General features: G+C 40.2%; 1 protein-coding gene across 1 annotated transcript in view; it reads right to left on the bottom strand.

The window, feature by feature from the left end:
- The window catches only part of HYDIN (HYDIN axonemal central pair apparatus protein), a 336144-nt gene that overhangs the window by 261120 nt on the left and 52349 nt on the right, over window positions 1–22675 (bottom strand). The window contains 2 exon segments of the mRNA XM_058528225.1: window positions 6120–6219; window positions 18287–18470. Of these exon segments, the coding sequence (XP_058384208.1) occupies window positions 6120–6219; window positions 18287–18470 (284 nt within the window).

The following is a 22675-nucleotide window of genomic DNA, read 5'->3' as shown; positions in this document are numbered from 1 at the left end:
AGGACAGAATGGTGATTACCTCACAGGGAGGTTGGGATAAGGGGAGTGTGATTGGGAACGGACACCCAGGAGGCTTCTTGGGGCTGGAAATATTCTATTATTGATCTTGGTGGCAATGTTTGCCTTATAATTATTTGTTACAATGTAGATGTATGTGTATTAGTTCCTAACTGCTGCTACAACAAATTACCACAAACTCAGTGGCTTAATGTACAAATTTATTATCTTAAAAAGTTATAGAGGTCAAAAGTCTGAAACGGGTCTCATTGGGATAAAATCAAGATGTTGGCAGGGCTGCATTTCTTTCTGGAGGCTCAGGAGGAAAATCCATTTTCTTGCCTTTCCCAGTTTCTAGAAGCTGCCCAAATTCCTTGGCCCTTCTGTTTTCAAAGCCAAAAATGGCAATTGAGTCTTTCTCATAGAGCATCACTCTGACACTGAGACTGATGCTTCTGCCTCCCTCTTTAACATTTAAGGACCCTTGTGATTATATTGAGCTGCTCACATAATCCAGGATAATCCCCCTACTATAAGGTCAGCTGACTAGTACAGTCATGCATTGGTTAATGACAGGGATATGTTCTGAGAAATGCATCGTTAGGTAATTTTGTCATTGTGCAAACATCATAGAGTGTACTTTCACAAACTTGGCTTGTACACCATACTACTCACCTAGGCTATATGGTACTAATCTTACAGGATCACCATCACATATGCGGTCCGTTGTTGACGAAAACGTCATTATGCGGCACATGACTGTAATCTAAATTCCATTTTCTGACTTAATTCCTCTTTGTCGTATAATATAACATATTCATAGGTTCTGGGGATTAGGACATGGACATCTCCGGGAGGCCATTACTCTGCCTACTGCAGTGTGTATTATGTACATTTCTGAATCTACGTCCTATTTCTTAGAGACAAAAGGTTAAAAGTTAAATTGTGGTATGTAAATACAAAGGATTCCTATATGACCATGAAATAGAATGACACTTTTTATTTAGTGTTATGGGAATAATCTGCAAGAAATATTTAAAAAGCAATGTCAGAACCATTGTGTAAAGTATGCTATCATTTATGTACAAAGGTGTGAGGAGGAAGCACACATATGTGTATTTACTTCTGTATGCTCAAAGCATAGGAATACAAAAGCAAAGCAAAACAAACTAAAACAAGAAAAGGGGCTTTTCTATCTGCCTAAGAAGTACTTCTTAGTGACCTAAAACCAGGAGGTTTTGCCAACCCTTTGAAGATAATAGTAAGGAATCATCACCAGCCCTTGAAAAGACACATAGAATTGTATGGAATTTACAGGGAAGATAATATGGAATTACTACGTAAACAAAGCCCTTCTCTGGCAATTGTATCTTTTAAAACATCACTAACAAAATAAAAAAGAATGTCATGCAGATGGAAAATTATACTATTCAGTTTACCCAGGATGTGAATTCTGTGGGAGAATTCGGAATTGCAAACGAAACAATAGATAAATACGACTAGTTATGCAATGTTTGGGAACCTCCTGGAGAGCAGCCAATCCCCTGGAATATGGCCAAGCATGATGTCCCAAGGGTGCTACAGATGGGAGGGAGGTGCCACCACCTGTGGCATGGGGGCCACTGGTGCATTGCCAGCCTGTGTCTGAACACTGATGTACCAACTTTTCCTCCAGACCCATTAAGAAGTCTGGGGTAGATGACACTGGTCTGAAGTGCGGAAACAGACTTATGAAAATTCAGAAACTCCTAGTCCATTCTGCATTCATTCTGGGGCCATCTTGAGAATCCCACATTCATGCGCAGGGGAGAGACCAGATCAAACTACGATTAATTCACTCGTTTCATTCATTTGCTCATTCATTTAATCAATATTTATTGCGTGGCTTTATCTTCTTGGTGCTAACAGCATAAGACATAGAGTATCATTCCAATATATACATTTTTTAAAAAGGCAAACTATACTATTTTGCTTAGGGACGAATACATAGGCGGTAAAATTATACATGAAAGCAAGAAAATGACTATCATAAAAGTCAAGGTGATGGTTACATCTAGGGAAGGGAAGCAAACATCTTCAGGAAGGGACGCACAGCTTGGGGAGGTGAAGGGCAGCAGTCCTGGGTCAGGCAGCCCATCCTTCTGCACTGTTCTTAGATGGCCTGACCACACAGAGAACATGACTGCATAGATATGGACTGAAAACAAGCTGGTATAACAGAATAGTGGGATTTTTGCACTTGAAGAGACTTTTATGATTGTGCATTATTAGTACTCTCCCCCCAAGTTTAAAATAACCACCACAGCCATATGCCCGGGAGACCTACACATAAAACAGCAGAGGTATGTAGCACTAGCTACCCTGAAAATTAAACCCATTTTCTCACTCTTATACAGGTTTCCCCCACTATCCAAAATTTCGCTTTATGCCGCTTCCCTTTTATGAAAGAACTACATTAGTATCTGTTTTTGCTAACTGAAAGCGTGAAAATAGCATTAAGCGTTTGTTTTGCAGTGAGCGGTCATAAGGACACAGTGCACCCCGGGCAGTGAGAGCCGGGCGCCATGCTCCTTCCCCGGGACTGCACTCAGCATCAAGCCGCCATAGCTCTGAACTGTCTGAGAGCAACTGTGCTTTATCTAGGTTTATTTTGGTAGGTTATTTTTGGGTCTAGGAACGCTCAAAAATTTTTCCCATGTAACTTAATGGTAATTGATCCTTTACGCATTTCAGCTAATGAAAGGTTTCATAGGAACGCTCTACTTTCGAATAGCGGGGGAAACCTGTATAGGAATGAACAACCACAGGCCAGAAGGCATTAGAAGGAACCCTGTGAATGCACAATACCTGCATTCCCTGGAATTTTCTGACTAATAAATATCGCTATTTCTGTGGACATCCTTATTTAATAGCTTGGAATGGCATTTGATGGCATTTGTTAGTCATGTTGATGATTAAAATCTTGTTCTTTGACAACAGATAATCAATTCTGTGGGTCAAACACTGGACTGTTAAGATTTCCAGAAGAGTAAGGTGAGAAAAAAAATGGAGGAAAAAATATTTTAAAAAATAAAATAAAATTTTCCAGTGCTGAAGTGACACATAAATAATTGGACTCAAATGGCCCATAGAAAGCTGGGGAGCATGAATTAGAAAAATTTACTCTGAGACAACAGCTTCATGACATATTAGACTCCAAGTAAAAAAGAAAACCCTAGAAAATATTGAGACAGAAATAAAAGGCCACCTATAAAGGAATGAGATTTAGGCGATCTTAGACTTCTGAATTTTTACAATAAAGTTGGCACAATATCTTCAAAGTTCTGAGGAGAAATTATTTTGAACCTAGAATTCTATAGTCAGCTAAACTATCCAGCAAGTATGGAGGCAGAATAAGACATTTTCAGGCATTCAAGGATCAGTTTCCCTTCTCTATACCCTTTCTGAGGAACTTACTTGAGCAAAGTGTTTAAACGAAAAGATGTAATGGACCACACATGGAAATTAAAAAAAAAAATTCCTGGATAACAAGTGTGTAGGACGTGACTGATCTGAATTAGAAAAAGAACTGGTGGACTCTGAAAAACATGTCTTCAAGGAGAAGAGGAGCATGAATTCTAAAATCAGATAGGAGTGAAAAAATGAGGAGTTAGAAACCACAGGGGGAAAAAAAAAACCCAAAGCGGTACAAAAGAGTCAAGTCAATTATGAAGTAAGCTAAAACAAGGCATAATTGTGAGAAACCTATGGACAGTAAATAAAGAGAATCTACTTGATATAGACCTAGGGGCATTCTTTGAGTGACTATGGGTCGGAATACTCAACCAGCAGAGGATAAAATGCAACCCAAGAATACAATGTGGCCCTTCAGCATATAAAATTTATGTAGACAAAATAGAAGACTTGAATATGGTTATCAGTCAGGATAATATAAAAGTAGAGCAACTCACAGAAGTTCAGAGGGAGAAATAGGGTGGAATGGTGGTGGGCAGGTTAGGGGTCCCAATATCCTTACGTGTCAAGAGATATTGTGGAGTTGATGGAACAAAACATTTAGTTTTAAGTATATTATTTAAGACTTTAAATAAAATGCATAAAATAAAATAAATATATTAAAATAATTGGGTTGCCAGGGGCTGAGATAGAGGAAAGATTGCCTGCAAAGGGGCATGAGGGAACATTATGGGGTGACGAAGAGATTCTATACCTGATTTTGCTGGTGGTTACATGACTGTTTAGGTTTGTCCAAGTTCATAGAACTGTACACCAAAAAAGGCTGAATTTTGCTACATGTAAATTATAACTCAATAAGCCCAGGAAGAGGTAGAGGAAATACAATTGAAATGAATTCTCATTATTCATATTGGTGACTCAAATTGATAAATCAACAAATAGCAATATAAGCACAGAATTAGCAAGGGAAGTTACCACCACAAGAAACAGCTAAAAGTGCTTCTTCTTGGATGCAGTACTGGAGAAATAGACTACTATTTAGCTTTAGAATCTTACTATTTACATGTTTTACATATTTACTGGCATCAGCATTTTTTTTTAAATTCTGAAACATTTTTAAAATACAGAAAAGTTTCCAGAGTAGCACAAAGAACTTCAATACATCCTTTACACAATAATCTCCTTTATAGCAAAGGATCCAATCCAGGCTCACATGTTGCACCCAGATGTCATGTCTCTCTAGTCTCCTTCAATTTGGAACAGTTCTTCAGTCTTTTCTTTACTTTCATGATCTTGATATTTTTGAAGATTACAGGTTGGTCATTTTGTTTTGTTCTTCAGTTTGGGTTAGTCTGATGTTTCCTCATGATTAGACCCAAGTTAGGTATTTTGGCTCTAATATCATTGAAGAGATGCTGTGTTCTCATTGCACCCCAGTGGGTGGTCCAAGAGGTTGATTTGCTCTATTACTGCTGGTATTAACTAACACAACATCTACCAGCTGTCTTCAGTGTAAAGTTAATCTTCTTTTCTTTATAATTAATATTTTGAGGGAGAACATTTTGAGACTATGTAAAATCCTGTTCCACACCCCACTTTCATCCATTAGTTTTGAGATCCATTGATGCTTTTTTACCAGAATTGGTTATTACTGTGATTACCAAATAGTAAATTTTGTTGAGTGAATTCATAGATTCCTCTTTATTCAATGGATTATAATCTATTAGTGTCATTATTTATTTTGATTCTCAACTTGTTCCAAGTTTGGTCAGTGGGAGTCCCTTTGCTGGCTTCTGTGTTATTTTGACATATCATTATTTCCTTACTTTGTAGCACAAGAGGATGTTCCAGACTCATCTTGTTCTTTCTCTGCCTGAGTCCTGGAATCAGTCAATTCTCCAGGGTTCCTTTTAGCGGAGGGTGAGAGTTAGAAACCAAGCTTTGGGTGCTAGGTGTGCTCATTGCTGGTAGGGTCTCAAAACCTCCAGGACCTCTCAATGGACATAGGTAAAAAATATGCATATGTATGTATATATACATGTCCACACGTTTATATTTATTTCGATATCTATGCGTATCAACAGCTGTGAGTTCATATTGGTAACTCTAATTCCATTCCGTTACCAAAGAGCTCATCTTAGCCTTCCTTCTTTCCACATTTGTATCTGTCTCCTCCAAGAGTGAAAAATACAGGCTCTTGTTATTCTCAATGTATTTAATTTTGCTTAATTCCTCTATATGTATCTAATCTCATGAAGCCATCGGGTTGCCACCCTACTTATATACCCTCCTTGTGGCTCTGGCCACTGCCAGGCTGCCTTCCCACTTGGCATGCATTTTTTGATAAAAATTTAAAAAAGGAAAAAGCTAAGTAGCCAAATACTATAAAAAGAACAAAAAATAACATTGTAAGAATTTGTCTCAAGTAATATTCTTACCGCTCTAAAAATTGTCCCCCACCACCACACCACAATTATAATGTACTTCAAAGTTTGATCTATTCTAGAAAGAAGTGTGACTCGCATAGCTTGACTCCATTATTCCCTTGCTGATATCGTGCACTGCCAATAGCGTGAACCTACACACACACACACACACACACTCAGGCGCTCTACTTTATGCTCTGGGCACTTGGTAACCTGAGGTTACCACACAGAGGAAGTCTTTACCTGAAATGTCACAGTAAACAGTCTGTTGGTAGAGCTTGGCTTCCAGAGGGTTAAAGTACACAGTGATTTCAGCTGATGAGTTGGGCCAGACATCGCCTTCCTAGAAAACATGAAAGAATCATTACAAAACAATCTGATGAAAGGAAGGGACTGCTTTTAAATGTTGTTTTTATGTTATAACTCCAGGAAGTTCGAAGGAAATATTTTTACAGTAAATAAAAGAAAGCACTATTTTACCCAACAGGTAGTAAACTTATGTTACTTGTTAAGAGGTAGTACAAGTTGGAAACAAGCTTCAAAGATAATTTCAGTGGGTTCATAAATATATAATTAGTTACTAAAGGAAACTAAGATGTTTAAGGGCATTTGTAAAATTTGAATATAGAATGACCATTCGTTGTATGCCAGTGTGTGCCCAGCACTGGGCTTCAGAGACGAAGAGAGGTGTGGTCCAAGACTGCATGGAACTCGCATCTTGGTGGGATGATAAACACATATACAAATACTTTATAATATATGTGATAAGGACTGTACCTATATAAATAAGGTCCAGACAGGCAACAGAGAAAGCAGTACCTAACTTCCTTGATGGAGGAACCACATTCCTAACGTCTGAGGTGACAACATAAGGAAATACTCTTATTCTGTGAAAACATAGCAATGGCCCAAGGCAGAGCAATGGCCAGATCAAACCCTGGGTCTGATCCAGTGTGATATTTCTCGCTTTAATTCAAACCATTCAAGAGACATAATCAGGAAACCAAGTTCTGAAATTGTAATGCAACGTGCCACATATCAGAACCCTCTTGAGGTATTCTTTGAAAAATATTTTTGTACTAACCATGTAACCTGGAGCCTCTTCATTAACTCCTGTAAGAGCAGATGCTAACTGCACTTACTTCAAAGGGTTTCCTAAATTCTGACGAGGTCATGCAGGTCAAATGCTTTGCCCCTGGCTCAGTACATAGTAAGAGCTCAGTAGATAACTGTTTACTATGACTGATGTTATTTTTATGCCACTTGGAAAGACTGAATGAAAGCATTGGAAAAATTAGGGGGAAAAGTGTGTGTTTTTCCTATGGTTTTTGTAAATAGGGCCAAGTAGGGCATAAGTGATAAACACATCCAAAAATCTATAAATGGTCCCACCAGCTAAATAGAAAACTAAGGAGAGACAATGAGAAATAATTAGGCTCCAGTTTCAGACAGCCTCTAAGGCATATTCCATTTCCAATCTGACTAGAAATGAACATAGTGCTGGAAAAAAAGAATCGAGCAGGGAACAAAATGGTTTAAAATGCAGACATCAAACAAGAGGGGGCAAAGAGAAAACTAGAGCCAATTGGGGTTTATTTATTAACGTAAGAGTCTGATCCTAGTGCTTCTCAGGCAGCGTTCCTGACTTCAGAATGATGAAGGGCTCAGAGCCTCCGAGAAGTAGCAGTGATGGCCGCGACTGGCATGTGGGTCCTGGAAGCTCTCATGTCCTGGACGAGCCCGCTAGAATGAAGGCTCCATGAGGGTGGGCATTGTTTTATGGCCAGCGCCTAAACCAGAGGTGGCTCACAGTAAGTGCTCCACGTATTTATTGAATCAGCCGTAACCACTCAGTTTGCACGCTGTGTGGTTATTAGGGATGCCTGTTCATCTTTGCAGCCCGTTTCTGTCATTTTCTCCCCAACTGGAACCACGAAAGTCATATAGTAGAGCTACAAGGGACCTTTGAGATCATGCAGTGAATGGGGAAGTCCTAATCACTTCCACTTATTTAGGCATTTCACTGTAGTGCTTCTCCAGACCTTGAAACAAGCACCTGTTTCCGTCTGATACATGGCAAATACCTGGTTCCTTTTCATGTGAGGGGGCTTTAGTGATATGGAGTGTTAGGAACACTCATGGCTACAATGGGCAGACAGGCCAGGAAGAAGAGGTGGCTCATTCGTTCCCTGGTGTGTTAGTGGGTATTCCACCTCAGAACGACTGAAGACCTGAGCTTCCTCCTAACCCATGAGACAATTGTATTCCCCTGGTTCGTTTAGACTCTGGTGTAGAATGGATGTCGCTGACCTGTTCCTATTCAAATCGACTGACCAAAGAAGCCATCTTGAATCCTGAGAAAAACCTATGCTAGAAAAGTCTCACCAGAATAGTAAGAAGTGGCCCCAAAAAGGATACACTGGAAATCAGAGAAGCTCAGTACATGTGGGCAAATTCAGGGGTCTTTTGGTTTGGGGTGGGCCAGACTACTTCCAAAAGCATTATCCCAGCAAGACAATCCAGGGTCCATATGCATACAAGAAAGCAACACACTTAAGTTCTATCCCAGAAGCACTCTTGGACACCCATCATCAAAGAAGTCTGATTATCAGAACTGGTGAGTTGGAAATGGCGGGATAGACACGCTCCAGAGAGGCGACCAGAATCTCCCCAGAAGAGGGAGTATTGATGTCTGGATGTGATCCAAGAGAGGATCATCTGATATGGAAGCTCCCTGAAGGTTGAGAAGCCCTTCTGCTTGGTGAGGGAAGACCAGTGCAAGGAAATCTGAGTCCACAGGGTTCAGACTGAGCGAATGGGACTGTGGGCTCAGTGCTCTCTTATCCTGGACTGCAGCTGTTTTATTGTGCCTGTGACATCTGCTAGAAACTTGCAGCTTTTACTGTGCCCTGGGAGATAATTCAAGGACAAATCCTATTCTAAAACCCTCTCTGGGCTTGTAGCAGGTAATGTGCACTAAGAGGGCTGTGTGTATCTGTGAAAACAGAAGTGTGGTCATTCGGTTTGCTCTCACAGAGGGATGCTTTCAATATGAGGTCATTTGAAGGAGTTGGGACCATTTACAAGGACACTTTTATTTTCCAGTTGGGATTAAAATAAAAGTCACAGAACTTCTATTTCCTTATAGCAAAAACTTAACAAACCCTAGAAATGGGCAATCAGCCTAAAATGGCCCCATTTTCACTTATATATCTTTGAAACATTTCATATTACTTCTCCAACACTTCTGAAATTAACTTCCATGTTATTTATGTCTCTGAAAAGAATTTTTCTTTCTTTGTTGCTCAGTTCTGAAGTTTCTTTCTGAAAACCAAAACATTCAGAATTTTCCCTACTGGCTCTGACATCAATATCCTTTCTTCCCAGTCCTATGAAACCAGCCTCATCACACAGAACCACCTGCTGTTCTGCTTTCCTTCCATATGACTCCTCTCCCATCATTGTCCATTTTCTTGCTCCAAATGAGAGATTGAGTATATAGGATATAATCTGTGAGTGACTATTTTCTTGTTTGTTGAAAATAATTGTCAAAATGCTCTTTAGTTATATTTTAATTTTCTTCCTTCATGGGCTTAATGTTTTGTTTTTCCCTGGGACCCATAATTGCATTTCACTCATTAATCAAGTGACCTGCTAGAAGGAATCTACTTTGAATTTTTAGGTCTAAAGCTAACTCCCATATTGCAGTTTTTGCCCAAATATTAAATATCTCTGGAAATGGAACTTTGTGTTTTCTTCTGGAACAAGAACAACCAACCAAATGACTTGACTGACACAGTTCTGAGACGTTCTGAAAGCTGTCTATGAACCTACTGCACTGGTTCATGATAAGTGATTAATACAATCACGATAAAGGTGCCCTTTAAAAATGATCTCCTTAAAAAATTATATTGGCAATGATTAAAGGGGCTCTTTTAAAAATCTCCCTTGAAAATCCTTAAATAAAAAAGAAAATATTTTAAAAATAACCGTTCTTGCTCCCTTTCTATTACTCATCTCCTTCCTTTCTTCCTTCCTTCCTCCATCCATACCTCCTTCCCTTCTTCCCTCCCTCCCTCCCCCCATCCTTCCTTCCTTTCTTCCCTCCTTCCTTCCTTCTTTCCTTCCTCCCTTTCTTCCAAAAAAGGATTATTTCTTGGAAATTTTGCAAAATCAAAACCCAAAGCACAAGAACAGAGACTTACATATACATTTAATTTACTTGGTTTATCTGGAAAGTAGTTTAAAATATGACTCAACGCCTATATTTATCATACAAAATAGTTGCATTTTAATTCCCAACTTACATTTAGAATAGTGATCCAAAGGTGTGCCCACTCAAACATTATACTTGCCAATCATACTCTCTAATCTGACAAGAGACTGAATTGTATCTAACTCCAAATCATATTTGCAGCCATTTACTGAGAGCTCAGGTTCCCAGCACTGTGTTAAGTGCTGATATACATTATCTAGTTTAATCTAAAACCTTGTAAAGTAGTATTATCCCCATTTTAAAGATGAGAAAACCAAGGCAAAGAGAAGTTAAGGATCTCACTCAAGGCCACACCATAATAAGTGGCAGAGCTGTGATTCTATGATATTTTTTTCTTCAACGTCCTGAACCTCACTGCAATTATAACAAAAAGTCAGGTGTCACCTTTCTCACATCATAAAAAAATTGCCAGAAGAAATTTAAAAACATTACAACCAATAATCAGGTTTAGATTAAGCCAGCATGACCTGGCATTCCCATCTGGCAAACAGTAGTATGCCCTGCATGCTCATATGTTCAGGCACCTTGGAAGGTGACTCACAGGAGGTTCTTTTGGATGACACAGTCAACATTAGTATGTGGCAGCTCTTGAGAAGTACACTGGTAGATCTTTATCAAGTTATCCTGGTTGGGTCATGGTGCAGTCAGCTCAGAACAAGGTCAGTGAATAGAGACTTCAAGAGCAGCTATCATGTGTGATAAATTCCATCATGTTCCACCAAAATGGAAATATTCTTGACTACGTAAACAAATATTTTCAGCTATCTTATTATATTTAAGCAAAATGTAAAGAGTTTCTCTTGCGAAATAAAAACATTCTCTTATAGGGGCTGGCCCGGTGGCATAGCAGTTAAGTTCGCACGCTCTGCTTCGGCAGCCCAGGGTTCACGGGTTCGGATCCCAGGCGTGGACCTATACACCGCTTATCAAGCCATGCTGTGGTGGCGTCTCATATAAAATAGAGGAAGACGGGCACAGATGTTAGCTCAGGGCTAATCTTCCTTAAAAAAAAGTCATCTTATAGTCAAATTTCTATGAATCAATCAGGAAAAAAAAGAAGCACTAATTAGAAACTATAATCTGTTTCACTAACCACAATTGCTCTTCTAGAAACCTTCAGATCAATGAGAGAAATCATTGCTCTCTTTATTGTCACTTGGGGCAAATAAAGTTGTCTCAAAGAGAAATAGGAAAAGACAATGGAAGCTAAAAAACTGAAGCTAAACTATTCTAATTATCATTGAAAGGAAAGATCTAATTGGCAGATGACACGCAAGGAGATTTTTCTACTCCATTACATCTCCTGGGACAAAAAACTGTGAATTCAGTAAAGTTTTGATTCTCAAAATAATGACCAGAAAAGTTTCGAAGAGGGGGGTCTAAGATCTGGCCATCTGTCAGAGGAAGTTTCACAAAAGGTGTGCTCTATTTTGGGTGAGATACTCCAATCATATACAGTGAAAATTCCACTGGGGTTTTACAGAGCTGAGGTAGTTGTGTGTGATGTTCATGCCTTTCTCTGGAGAGAACTGATTTGTGTCTTTTCCAACAAGAAAGGGTGTTAACTTATTTTATGAGTCGTGAGGAACCTTGCTGTTTCTGACTTCCCTAGGCCTCCCTCCACCTACACTGGTTCTCCAATACAATAGTGAATGTAGCAGCACAACTGGAAAAGGTTTGCCGGAGCACAAAGATCTGAGAGGACGAACAATAACGAGAGGCTGAAGAACGGGAAAACCGTACTGCCGGAAGAGCTGTGACTTGTCAAGGACAGTTTACTCTCAGCAGACCCCTGTCCTCCTTTCTCCTTTCTGGTATCCATTTCCAAGGAGTCAGCTCCCACATGTTTGCAATGTTACTCATGGCTAATGGTACAAGAAGTGGAAGGGGTTTGCAGCAAAAAGCTGGATCGTTCCTCTTTGGTAGCCATCTGGGCTTCCACCCCAAACCTGGTTCTGCTGAGCTCACATGCTCTGCCGATTTGGGAAAAATAAACTGAATTTGAGCTGTGCTTTCAAAGTCTGAATTGCTGAACCACATGTTTTCTGCAGGCTTAGGTGACAACAGAGCATGGTTTACTATTACTTACATGGTAATAAAGGAATTATCAAGTTTCTCTCCCTTTCTAAGGCTTAGTTAAATTAAGCTGACGCTTCCCTAGGGGTACTGGATGAAGTTTTCTTTGATGGAAAAGACACTTGCTAACAGAAGCAGAAATGTTTTCCCTGCTCACTGGTGCCAGCCAATTAGCTAGGACCAGTTTGGGCAAACACCTTTAAATTCTCAGACCTTTCTTTTTAAGAAAATACCAAGTGTTTAACATTCAGAAAATTGCTACATCTTAAAAGCGTGAGTTGAGCCGGCAGCACCAGAGTTCAGAAACAAGGCCAGTACATGTGTGCTGCGATTTCTCAGAGGACTCCTCGATGTCTATGGAAATCAAAAGCTTAATTCTCTTTTTGCCCTGTGATATTCTTCTGCCTCTCAATTCTCCGCTTCGTGTTTTTTGTCTTTGAATCTCTCTCACTCAGGGTGCCCAAGAGACCTAAGCTGAGGATATAACAGAATGAGACTGTCAAAATTCTGTACAGCCAGAGTCCATCTAGTAAAATAGAAGATTATATTTCTGAAAGTAGTCAATTCCACTTGCTTTTCTGGAAGGAGAAAACATGCAAAATAGACTCGATTTTGCAATTCTTTTCCAAAGGGGAAAAAAAACTATACGGAAGCAGGTGGCTTGAGAAATGATCAGTATTCTATAGAACCCAGTACCTTCCCGAGGTAAGGAATAAATGGAAAAATTTAGGCTAATTACATTAACACTCCAAGACATTATCAAAAGAATTGACATGAGGAACTTGATATAAATAGTAATAATATACTACATGCTTTAATGACTAGAACAACAATTATGGTTACTATTAGAATACCAATAAATTACCAAGTAAGGCTAAAAAAAATTTCTTCTAGATCTCTGTCTTGTATCTTCCCAGGACTGCCTTCTCCATGTGGTCACTCTGGATCCTTGCCTACCGCCTTTCTCCATCAGTGAACACCTCTGGGGTTTCTCAAAAGACAAACCCCCATCTCTGCACTCTGTGACCACATCAGTACCCAAGACACCCCAGCATAACTCCTCAAAGTTCGAGCAAGAGACCCTATGACAACGCTGTGCAACAAGCATGATGAGAAGAAAGTGAGCCAAGACAATGGAACTAACCAGTGGCCAAGTGAACAGGTGGTAGAACAGAGTAAGAACTTGAAGTTGTAGAATTTTGGTCATTCTTATAGCACTGAGTCAGACTACTTCTCACATGATCATATTAATAAAATTTGATTAAATTCAAACCCATCAGTGCCTCTGGGCATCTTAGGGACAGTGGCTGATCTCTTGATCTTGAATCTACTTGCTTTAAATTGAAAAAGCCTCTAAAATGGGAACAATGTTCCCATAAGACACTCAATATGAGAGAAGACAATAGGGGCTAAACTAACCTTGGTTTTAGCAGATGCATTTTGAAGAACCAAGATATATAGACATAGGTCTGAGAAAATAAGCATATCATTTCTTATTTCTTTTCAGACCCTAAGGTAACAGGTTTTTTTCTTTTTTAAGTTTACCTCATTTGAAGACAATGTCCTTCCTCAGTGGCACAGAGGCTGAAGAGCCCATCAGAAAGCAAGCAAGGTGGTCTCTAAGCCCCTACATCAACCTTTTATTTTATTTTTATTTTTTGAACAGCATGTCAATTAGAGATTAATTGCTAGATCAGTAGGTGACACTGCTTGGTTTAATCTTCTCTGCTTCTACTGTGAACTCAACTCATATCAAGAAGCTAATTAAAAGGAATCACACCCTAATAAAAAACTAATCGCTGATGCATAGCTCAACTGTCAGAAATTAAACAGTGGCCATTTGGTATAACTCATCTGATACGTGAGCAAGATTCAGAAGAGACCTTCTCTATAAAATAGTGATGAACCAGGCATAACAGGGTTGAAAGACATGTAAGATGGGCCGATGAGCTCTCAGCTGGCTGGTTCTTCTCTTGGCCATCCTTCTGTGTGAATTCACAGCCTCTCTTCCCTTCGCAGGGCCTCTAAAGGTCAGCACCTGGGGGCTGTCTTGGGCCCTCTGCAATTTTCCTTCTTTGTTCTGCTCTTAGAATTTCTATATGCTTTTCATGCTTTCAGTGAAGACCTCTATAGGATACTCACAAATCTTGCCTCCATTCCTGATTTACTGCCCACAAATTCAGTACTGCATTTCCAAAACTTTTTGGATATCTATTGTCATCTCAAATTCAACATGTTCAGAACCAAATTTGTCACCATTAATTGATTTCCATTCCTTCATTCCCTCCTTCTGTCTTTCTAGGCCTGGGGCACAGATGAGGATAAGGCATTGCTTGACTGTAAGGAGTTCAGAATCTGTTCCCAAATTGGAGAATCATAACTTACGAATCAAAAAGAATCAAAGTAACCTACCCCCATAGACTTGTTTTATGTACAAGGCAACCAAAGCCAAGGGAGATCAAACAGCTTATTTAAGGTCACATTTGCTATTGGCAAAGCTAGGAGTTAAACCCAGGGCTCCTGACTTGCTAATTTCTATCAAAAACATCATAATTCTCCCAGTCACTCTGGTTCAGAGCTGAGGAGATATGTGATTCTTCACCATGTGTTACCCTCAATGGCCAGTCAATTGAAAAGCACTTTAGTGTCTATCTTTCGAACATCTCTCACATCTGCCATTTCCTTTGCTTTCCATTACCGGGCTGACCATCCAGGTCAGCATCATCCTCACACATCACCCTGAACTTGCTTATAGAGATGTTCAGTCTCCTTGACCCTTCCTGCACCAGTGCATTTCCCCTGCCCAACCTGCACCACTCATCCCACCCTCTGTCCGCCCTCCTCCAATCTGACCCACATGTGGCTACCAGGATAATCTTCCTAAAACACCCTGAATATATCATGCTCCTGCTTTGAACCCTGTAGTGAGTCTCAGGTAACCTCAGGGTGGTGTGTGAGAAAAGGGGTCTATGGTCACGGGGAAATGTTGCTTACACTCTACCACTTAGAGAATCACCTTCTCTTGAACCAGTACTTCCCAAACTTATTTGACCACAAAACTTCCTTTTTTCAAGGAACACACATTACCATCCCTCAAATTCAGTATTTGCAGAAACACACTGTGGGAGACAATATCCTATAGGCTATAGCACAACAGGTTGGCCAGGCAGCCCAGATCTCCTCTACTCTCCAATCTTATTTCTTATATCTTCTATGACTGCCTGCTCCAGAAAAACTGGTCTATTCATTATTATTTAATATGCCAGGAACCTAATAGTTTCTCTTTTCTTTGTTTCCATAATTTCTCCAGCTGGAAATATTTCCCTTCTTCTTTTCCACTTAATTAAATCTTATCCTTCCTCCAACATTCAGTGCAGATCTCATCTTTTCTATAAATCCTTTCCCAACTCTCTCATCCAAAACTATTGTAGCATTTACTTACCTGTATCAGAAAACAAAAATCTCTACAGTAGAAAACACCCATATCCACATTTGGATCAAGAAGCTAATGAAATGGCAGAATTTTCCCATCAAATACCTTCAAAAGTAATTTACAAGGTAAGATTATATTACACTCACAAGAACTGTATTTCTATAAAACTATCAGGACCTTTAAGAGGAAAAAAAAAGGAGATTTAACATCAATAAATAATTCACTATAACTGACACTGAGTTCTGCTGTTTTGACCAGAATGACTTTAGGAAGACACTAGGAAAGTTTCATGCCTTCATTCTCATTTTGCAAAAATTGTCAAGAACCAACTAATGAATACTATCATGAGAAGAAAACCTGAATAGTGTACACAAAAGACAAAATCATTACAGATGCCATAAAGACCATTTACACTCTAAGTGAATATTATCTCCCTCCTGTTTCCAGTGATTTCTTCCCCCACACAATATAAACATAATTAGTCTCATTTATTTAAAAGGTACCAGTTCTGTGTATCATTATCGAAAGAAAATATTTTTCTTCTTAATGGTGAAAGAATGCCTTGTGATAAGAATGCCCAGTTCCTATCTGGAATTCAAAAACAATCATATTAAATGCCATATTTTAACACCCATGTATCTCCATCAAGAAGCTTGGTTCATGAAAGAGAGCATGAGAACACGAAAAGCTGAGGTAACCCTAGTCTTTCTACTTCTGAATTGGAAATGTACAGGACGCACTTGTGGGTCTCTCACCTCCTCCTGACCACCAATGTTTGTAATCCCAGAGCATGCACTCCCAGAAGGCGATGAGAAACGGGACAATAGTCATCAGGCTGGATCTCTAGTACTGGCTGGGAAGAATATTGGACTGTCCACATGCTGGACCCCACAGGCAAGTCTAAGATTGTCAGGACCGATTGTTCCTCCCTGCCTCTGCCCCACTCAGCCAGTTGCTTGTTTGGACTTGTAATGCTTTTCAACATCTTTGGGCTTGACGTGTTTTCACTCTTGGTACCTGTCCTGTCCTTCCAAGACTGTATGTTCATCTTGATTTAACTTCTTGCTTGTCTAACTCATCATATCTGAAGATGTCTTTGCTCACTGAGCCCTGGACAGTCTTCTGACATGATAGAAGATTCAGCCTCAACCCACATCTCCAACCTTGTTTTCCTACATGAACCCTTTACTTCAAGCAAACTGATCTATTCATGGAGGCTTGGATGAGCTATGCCATGCACATCCCCAATTTTGTTTTTCCAAAGTCCCATCCTACAAGAACCAGTTCAAAAATGCTCTGCTGTCAAGAAGCCTTCTCTAGCTTTTTAGCCTACAATAATCACCTCAGCCTCTGAACTAGTGTACTGACTGTCTTCATCAATGATTCACATAGCAGGTCCCACAAAACACTAGTACCAAAGAATGTCTCCAAGAGGAAGGCTCCCTCTTGGAGATTTACAAGGCACATTATCACATTAAAGACTTTTAGAAGTCTTATAGCAAAGAAACCTTTCAAACAATATTGAACCCAGTGTTTCTCAAACTTATTTAGCCGTGGAATTCCTTTTCTATGTTATATCCTTTAATAACAATTTGGAAGTGGAGACATAAGGAAGACAGGTCTACACAAGTCAGTGGCATTTCCCACAAGTGACCGTGTATTCTAATGTGTCCTTGGGCCTATATCTTCTCTCCAACTGGTTTGAATGGTAACAATCCAGCAGCTCTAAGTAGCTGTGGGCTTTCTCAACTCCTATTGCTATCTTTATCCTCACATCACTCTGTGATTGCTAAGTGTAAGGTAATACATAGTGCCCAGCACATAGTAAATACGGAAGATGCTGGCTACTTTTCATTTTGAGGCAGTAGGGCAGAGTGGTCAAGAGTTTGGTCTGTGGCATCAGAGACCATGTTCTAACTCTGGCTCAGCTCTCACTAGATAGACAGTGAGGTCAAAGACTATGTCTGTTTTGTTCATCAATGCCTGTTCACACACAGTGCCTGGTACAGAACATGCAGTCAGTAAGTATTTATTGAGTGAATAAAGGACAAAGAAGTTCTCAACCAGCCACCAGGGGACATTTGGCAATGTCTGACACAGTTTCAGTTGTCACAGTTAGCATCTGCTGGGTAAAGGTCATGGATGCTATTAAACATCCTACAATGTACAGGACAAAGACTTATCCAGCCCCAAATGTCAACAGTGCAGAGGTTGAGAAACACTGCTCTAGAGTCAGGCTAATCAGGGATAAATTTCTAACTAATGCCACTGTATGGCCTTGAGCAAGTTATCGAATTTCTCTAAGTCTTAATTTCCTCATCTGTAGAACAGGGAACTGATTATATCTTACAAGGTTGTAGTAATATAATATATATACAAATGAGATAAATTGGGTAATGCATATAAAGTGTTTAACACAGTGATTGGTGCATAGAAAGTGTGACCTATAAGCATTCTTACCATTAACGTTCATTCATTGTCTCATAATGATGATGAGCCTCTTCAGATGGAATCTTTACACTCTCAGAACTCACTACATCAATCCCGGGGTGAGTACTCTCATCAAAATAAGCCCTGCACTCCCACAATGTTTACTGTATGGTCAGATTGTATTTATGTGCTCACCAGGGGCTCAATAGTGAAAATGTTATTCAAGAAGAGCACGCTGTCTGCCTGAACCAGCCTTCTCTGATTCTCAAATGTGCGAGAGAGAACAGAAAGACGTTCTCGGAGCGAAGGATCAATAATGCACTCTTCAAGAAACTCGTCAGTCTCATTCTTTTCCTCTTCGATCAGATCATCACAGACTCTAAAGAAAATACAGGAAATGTGAGATTTATTTTGCTACTCCCAGGAAGAAGTTTGAAAAAGGCTCCCCTCCTGTCCATCCTCCTGGAAAAGGTCTAATCCAACACCCTGGGGTGTTTCCTCCTTGCCCTGAGTCTGTAACATACTAGGTAGGCAACCTTGTACTTCAATCTCTCAAGAGCCTCAGTTAGTGACTTCCTTCAAGAAGTCCTCCTGGGCTCCCTGTCCTACTCAAGCCCATTTTCTTACTCCTGAGCCCTTACATATAGTGGGACAAATATTTTATTTTAGGTAATAGTGTCTTCCAGGCTGCTTTTTAAATATTTAATATCTGCCCTGCCGCTCACACTTCAAGGACAATTTTGTTTCTTTTACACCTTGCTTAGCTTTAATTCTTTCTTGACTATTAGTTACCTAGAGAACAGAATCTAGAGCCAGCAAGGACTCGGTTTGGATACTAATTCTACTGTCTATTTACTAGCGCTGTGACTTTGGGAGTTACCTAATTCCTATAAGCTCCAGTGCCTTCACCTATAAAAATAGAGATAATAGGAGCTCCTCCATCATAAGGACAGGTTGAGGATTAAATGTGATCAAGGACCTGGTGCAGTTTCTGGGACAAGGCAGGTGCTCAATAAATACTAGTTTTCTCCCACCATCAACCATAAGCAATTACCAAGCTGTTAAGCTTATAAAATGCTCAAACTACACCCAAAGATACCTCCTTTTCTCTTTCCTTCTAGCTCTTAATATCCATCATGATAAGTCAGAAAAGCAGCCTTCCCCAACCCTCTACTCTTTGCCCTCACCAAAGCTGTGTTCACATTACTCCTGGTATCAATTACTTCACCAGAACTTTGAAGACTGAATTTTATCTCCTCCCAGGACATACGATCATTTCCCCAGCATCTTACTGGTATTACTAATGGTGAGAGATAAATTATTTAGCAATGTGAGTGCACAGTGAGAGCCTCAGATCACTGAATTCCTGTCCCAGGCCCCAACTATTCTCTAAATGACTTCATGCAAACCATATACTCAGCAACGTCAAATAACTCTTTTTAATAACTGTAGCATTCAGAGTCCTTTGGTCACAGAGCATAAAGAAGTCAAAGAAATGGGTTCAGTGTGTTCTGGTCCCAAGGAAGAAAGCATTCTGTGCTTCCTTTTTATTGCTTGTTGGGAAGCAGTGTCCAAGGTAACCAGAGCAGCAGTCCTTCTATACTGCTGGGCAGAGCAGGGCAAATTAAAGAGAGCTCCGTACACAGAAAGAAAGCAGACCACGTATTCCTGCAAGTGGAATTTATGATACCTATCTGTAGGAGTAAATCCCAAAGAAACAATCATGGATGTAAACAAAGAGGTACAAAGAGATTCATCACAGTGTTAGCAATAATACAAAAAGAAAATGGAGTAAATTTGATGTAAGAGATTGAAGGATTGCTTAAACAAATAACGGGAGTCATAAACACTACATTTATTTAGGGGCATTAAGGGGAGTGGGCTGTGGGGATAAAATGCTGCATGTGGACCAAGGATGATAATGCTCCACGAATTGAGGAGTATGATTAACTCAACACTTACACCAGAAAACAAAATGAAAATTCCCAAATGCTGCTCTTCTCCCATGCTGTTGGGACTCTTGAATCAGTAACAGCCCTATAATGCAAAGGGGAGAGGGGATACCAGATGTCTTCCTCTTTGCCCTCTGATGGAGAATTGAAGCCATGGCTGAGTCTAAGAAGGGAATGTGAAACAACACCTTGAGCTGGGTTGACTCCAACAGGAGCTTCTATATACCTCAGTCCATTGTTTTGCTATCTGGTCCTGCTGATATTCATGGTCTCTTGCACTCAGAGGTGGTTCTGTTTTACAAATGAGGGGACCTCTCATCAGAGAGCATAATAATACACCAGCCTTCTCTTTCAAGTAAAACCATGGATTTAACCCATTTTACAAATTGGTCCGGTAGCCTCAACATCCATTACCTTCAGGCACCAAGTACAATCCAGCCCATGGACTATAGGCAATGGGGAAGACTTATGTCTCAGGTACTGCAGTGTTGAAACAGTATTGTTCCCTCATCTTGAAGTGCTAGAGACCTGCACCCTGCTCCTTTGCAGCACCCCCACGAGGTGGTAACTGGATGCTGAGGAGATTGAAAACTAAGAGCCACAGCCTTCACAGCTGGGAGAAAGACTCTTGTGTCCACACTTGGCATGGAAAGGATGGAGCCATTCACCTTCAAATGAACCATGTAACCCTGGACACCAAGTAACTCTGTGATGACTGTTATAAACTGAGGACTAACAGTCCTCTTCCTACTTATCAAGTACTACTCAAGTCTTCAGATTCTTTTATGAGTCTCGGGAAGGGAAGGGCCCCTCAAACACAACTGAGATTAAATTTTTATTACTACTTAGGTGGAAGGCTCAAAGCCCAATTAAAACTGATCTATCTAGGGAAACATGTCATTTCCTACACTGGAATGCTATGGAACAAATATATTCTGATCACTTTGTGGGGTTTCCATTGAGGATTCTAGGAGTTCTTGCACAAAGCAAATCTAGAATTAGAGCCAGCTACTATTGAGACAATGGCTAGGATCTTGAAGGAGAAATGGGGAGCAGAAATCCTCAAAAGCTCATGCCAAGTCTCTGAATATAATAAAATGTGATGAGAATGAGTATGAAAGAATCCTGTAGGATGTTTTATAATCCCTCAAGGCAAGGTGGAGGAGGTAAGGAGGGATGAATGCAGCCTCCATTTTTGAAGAGATTAATTTCTCTGCAAGCCCCAGAAAAACATCAAAAAAGAGAGGGACCTAAAAGGTAATTTTTTAAAGGTCCCTACATCTGATTCTGAAGGTTTAAAAAAATGGAAAAAAATTTCAAAGCCCAGAACTTCTTCCTAGAGGAAGTGACATCTTCATTTTCAGAGTCTGCAGCCTGGGATTAGCCCAAGGTACCCAAATCTGGGCACATGTCCTAGGTTTGTACCAACATGTTGCAGTAGGTGGAGAGGAAGTCATCCTTCCTGGAATGGAAATGATAAACTGCCAGAAAAGAATATGGCTTCCTATTCCCGAGTAGGACTGAAATTTCTCCACCGGGAGAAGAGGTATCCAAGTCTTTGCTCAGACACATCATCAAGATGCTGGAGCACAAGAAAGCCTGATGGCTGGAATAAGATGTTGAGGGCATCCATTAAAGTGATTAGCATTCTTGAAGTCAACTTTCAGCCCCTGTAGATGAATGCCTTGGGACAAGCTTTACGCCTTGTTACAGCTGGAGAGGAGCAGGCTGACGCTTGAGTCTCACCTAAAAATTTACACTGAAGTTTTAAATCTTAGGTCCTGGGGGTGCGCAAAGGGAAACTTTAGTTTCTCAAAGTATGCATGAGCCCATTTAGAATAGACCTTCTCTATTCCAGTTCAGGACCAAAGTCAACCTTTCTCTCTACATTATAACTACAGAGACTGCTGAGGGAAGAGGAGAAAAGAAGACGTTGCTCACCATCAAGAGCAGGAGAGTCAAACAAAGATTATTCCAGGGATTCCTGCACTGGCCTTGCTGGGGAGCTCCAGAGAGGATTTATACCATTAGCTAAAGATCTCACTGCTGCTTCTCAAGGATGAGTAAATGTCTGCCCACAAGCAACATTCTCTACATGAGAACATTCTGCTTTATCTGCCACTGATGTGTGGCCCAAAAAAACCTGACGATTTGCGATGTGGAGGAGAAGGGGGCCTATACCCACAGCAAGGCACAGCCACCTACAGAGGGGCAGCTACCCAGAGACAGGAACTAAATATTCAGTAAAGAGCAAACCTCTCTGTGTTTGCCGTGCTTTTTGAAAGGATGGGTATTTCATGGCTAGTTACATCCAGGAAAGAATCCGTGGCTAATGAGATGAAAGTTGTGGTATGCTTGGGGACATGTCAAGGAACAAGAGAGGCATGGGACAGAAGAGACACCCTGCTGAAATAAGAAATTAGGGGGAGGGAGAGGGAAAGGGGCAGCACAGTCCATGGACTCTTTACTTAGATCAACCAATCCACTTTGCAGAAACATGAGTTATGTGTCACCCAAAGTGACAATGGACGTTTTCTTATTTAGCCATCTGAAGCCACTTTTCAAGTTCACTGTTTAAGGGAGGGGCATGATCCTAGATGATAAAATTAGGCTTCCAATCATGGTTATGAAA

This window comes from Diceros bicornis, chromosome 32 (genome assembly GCF_020826845.1).
Source record: "Diceros bicornis minor isolate mBicDic1 chromosome 32, mDicBic1.mat.cur, whole genome shotgun sequence".
NCBI classification, from domain to species: Eukaryota; Metazoa; Chordata; class Mammalia; order Perissodactyla; family Rhinocerotidae; genus Diceros; species Diceros bicornis.
Note: the sequence above shows the minus strand (reverse complement) of the source record. Positions and strands in the feature narration are given on the sequence as shown.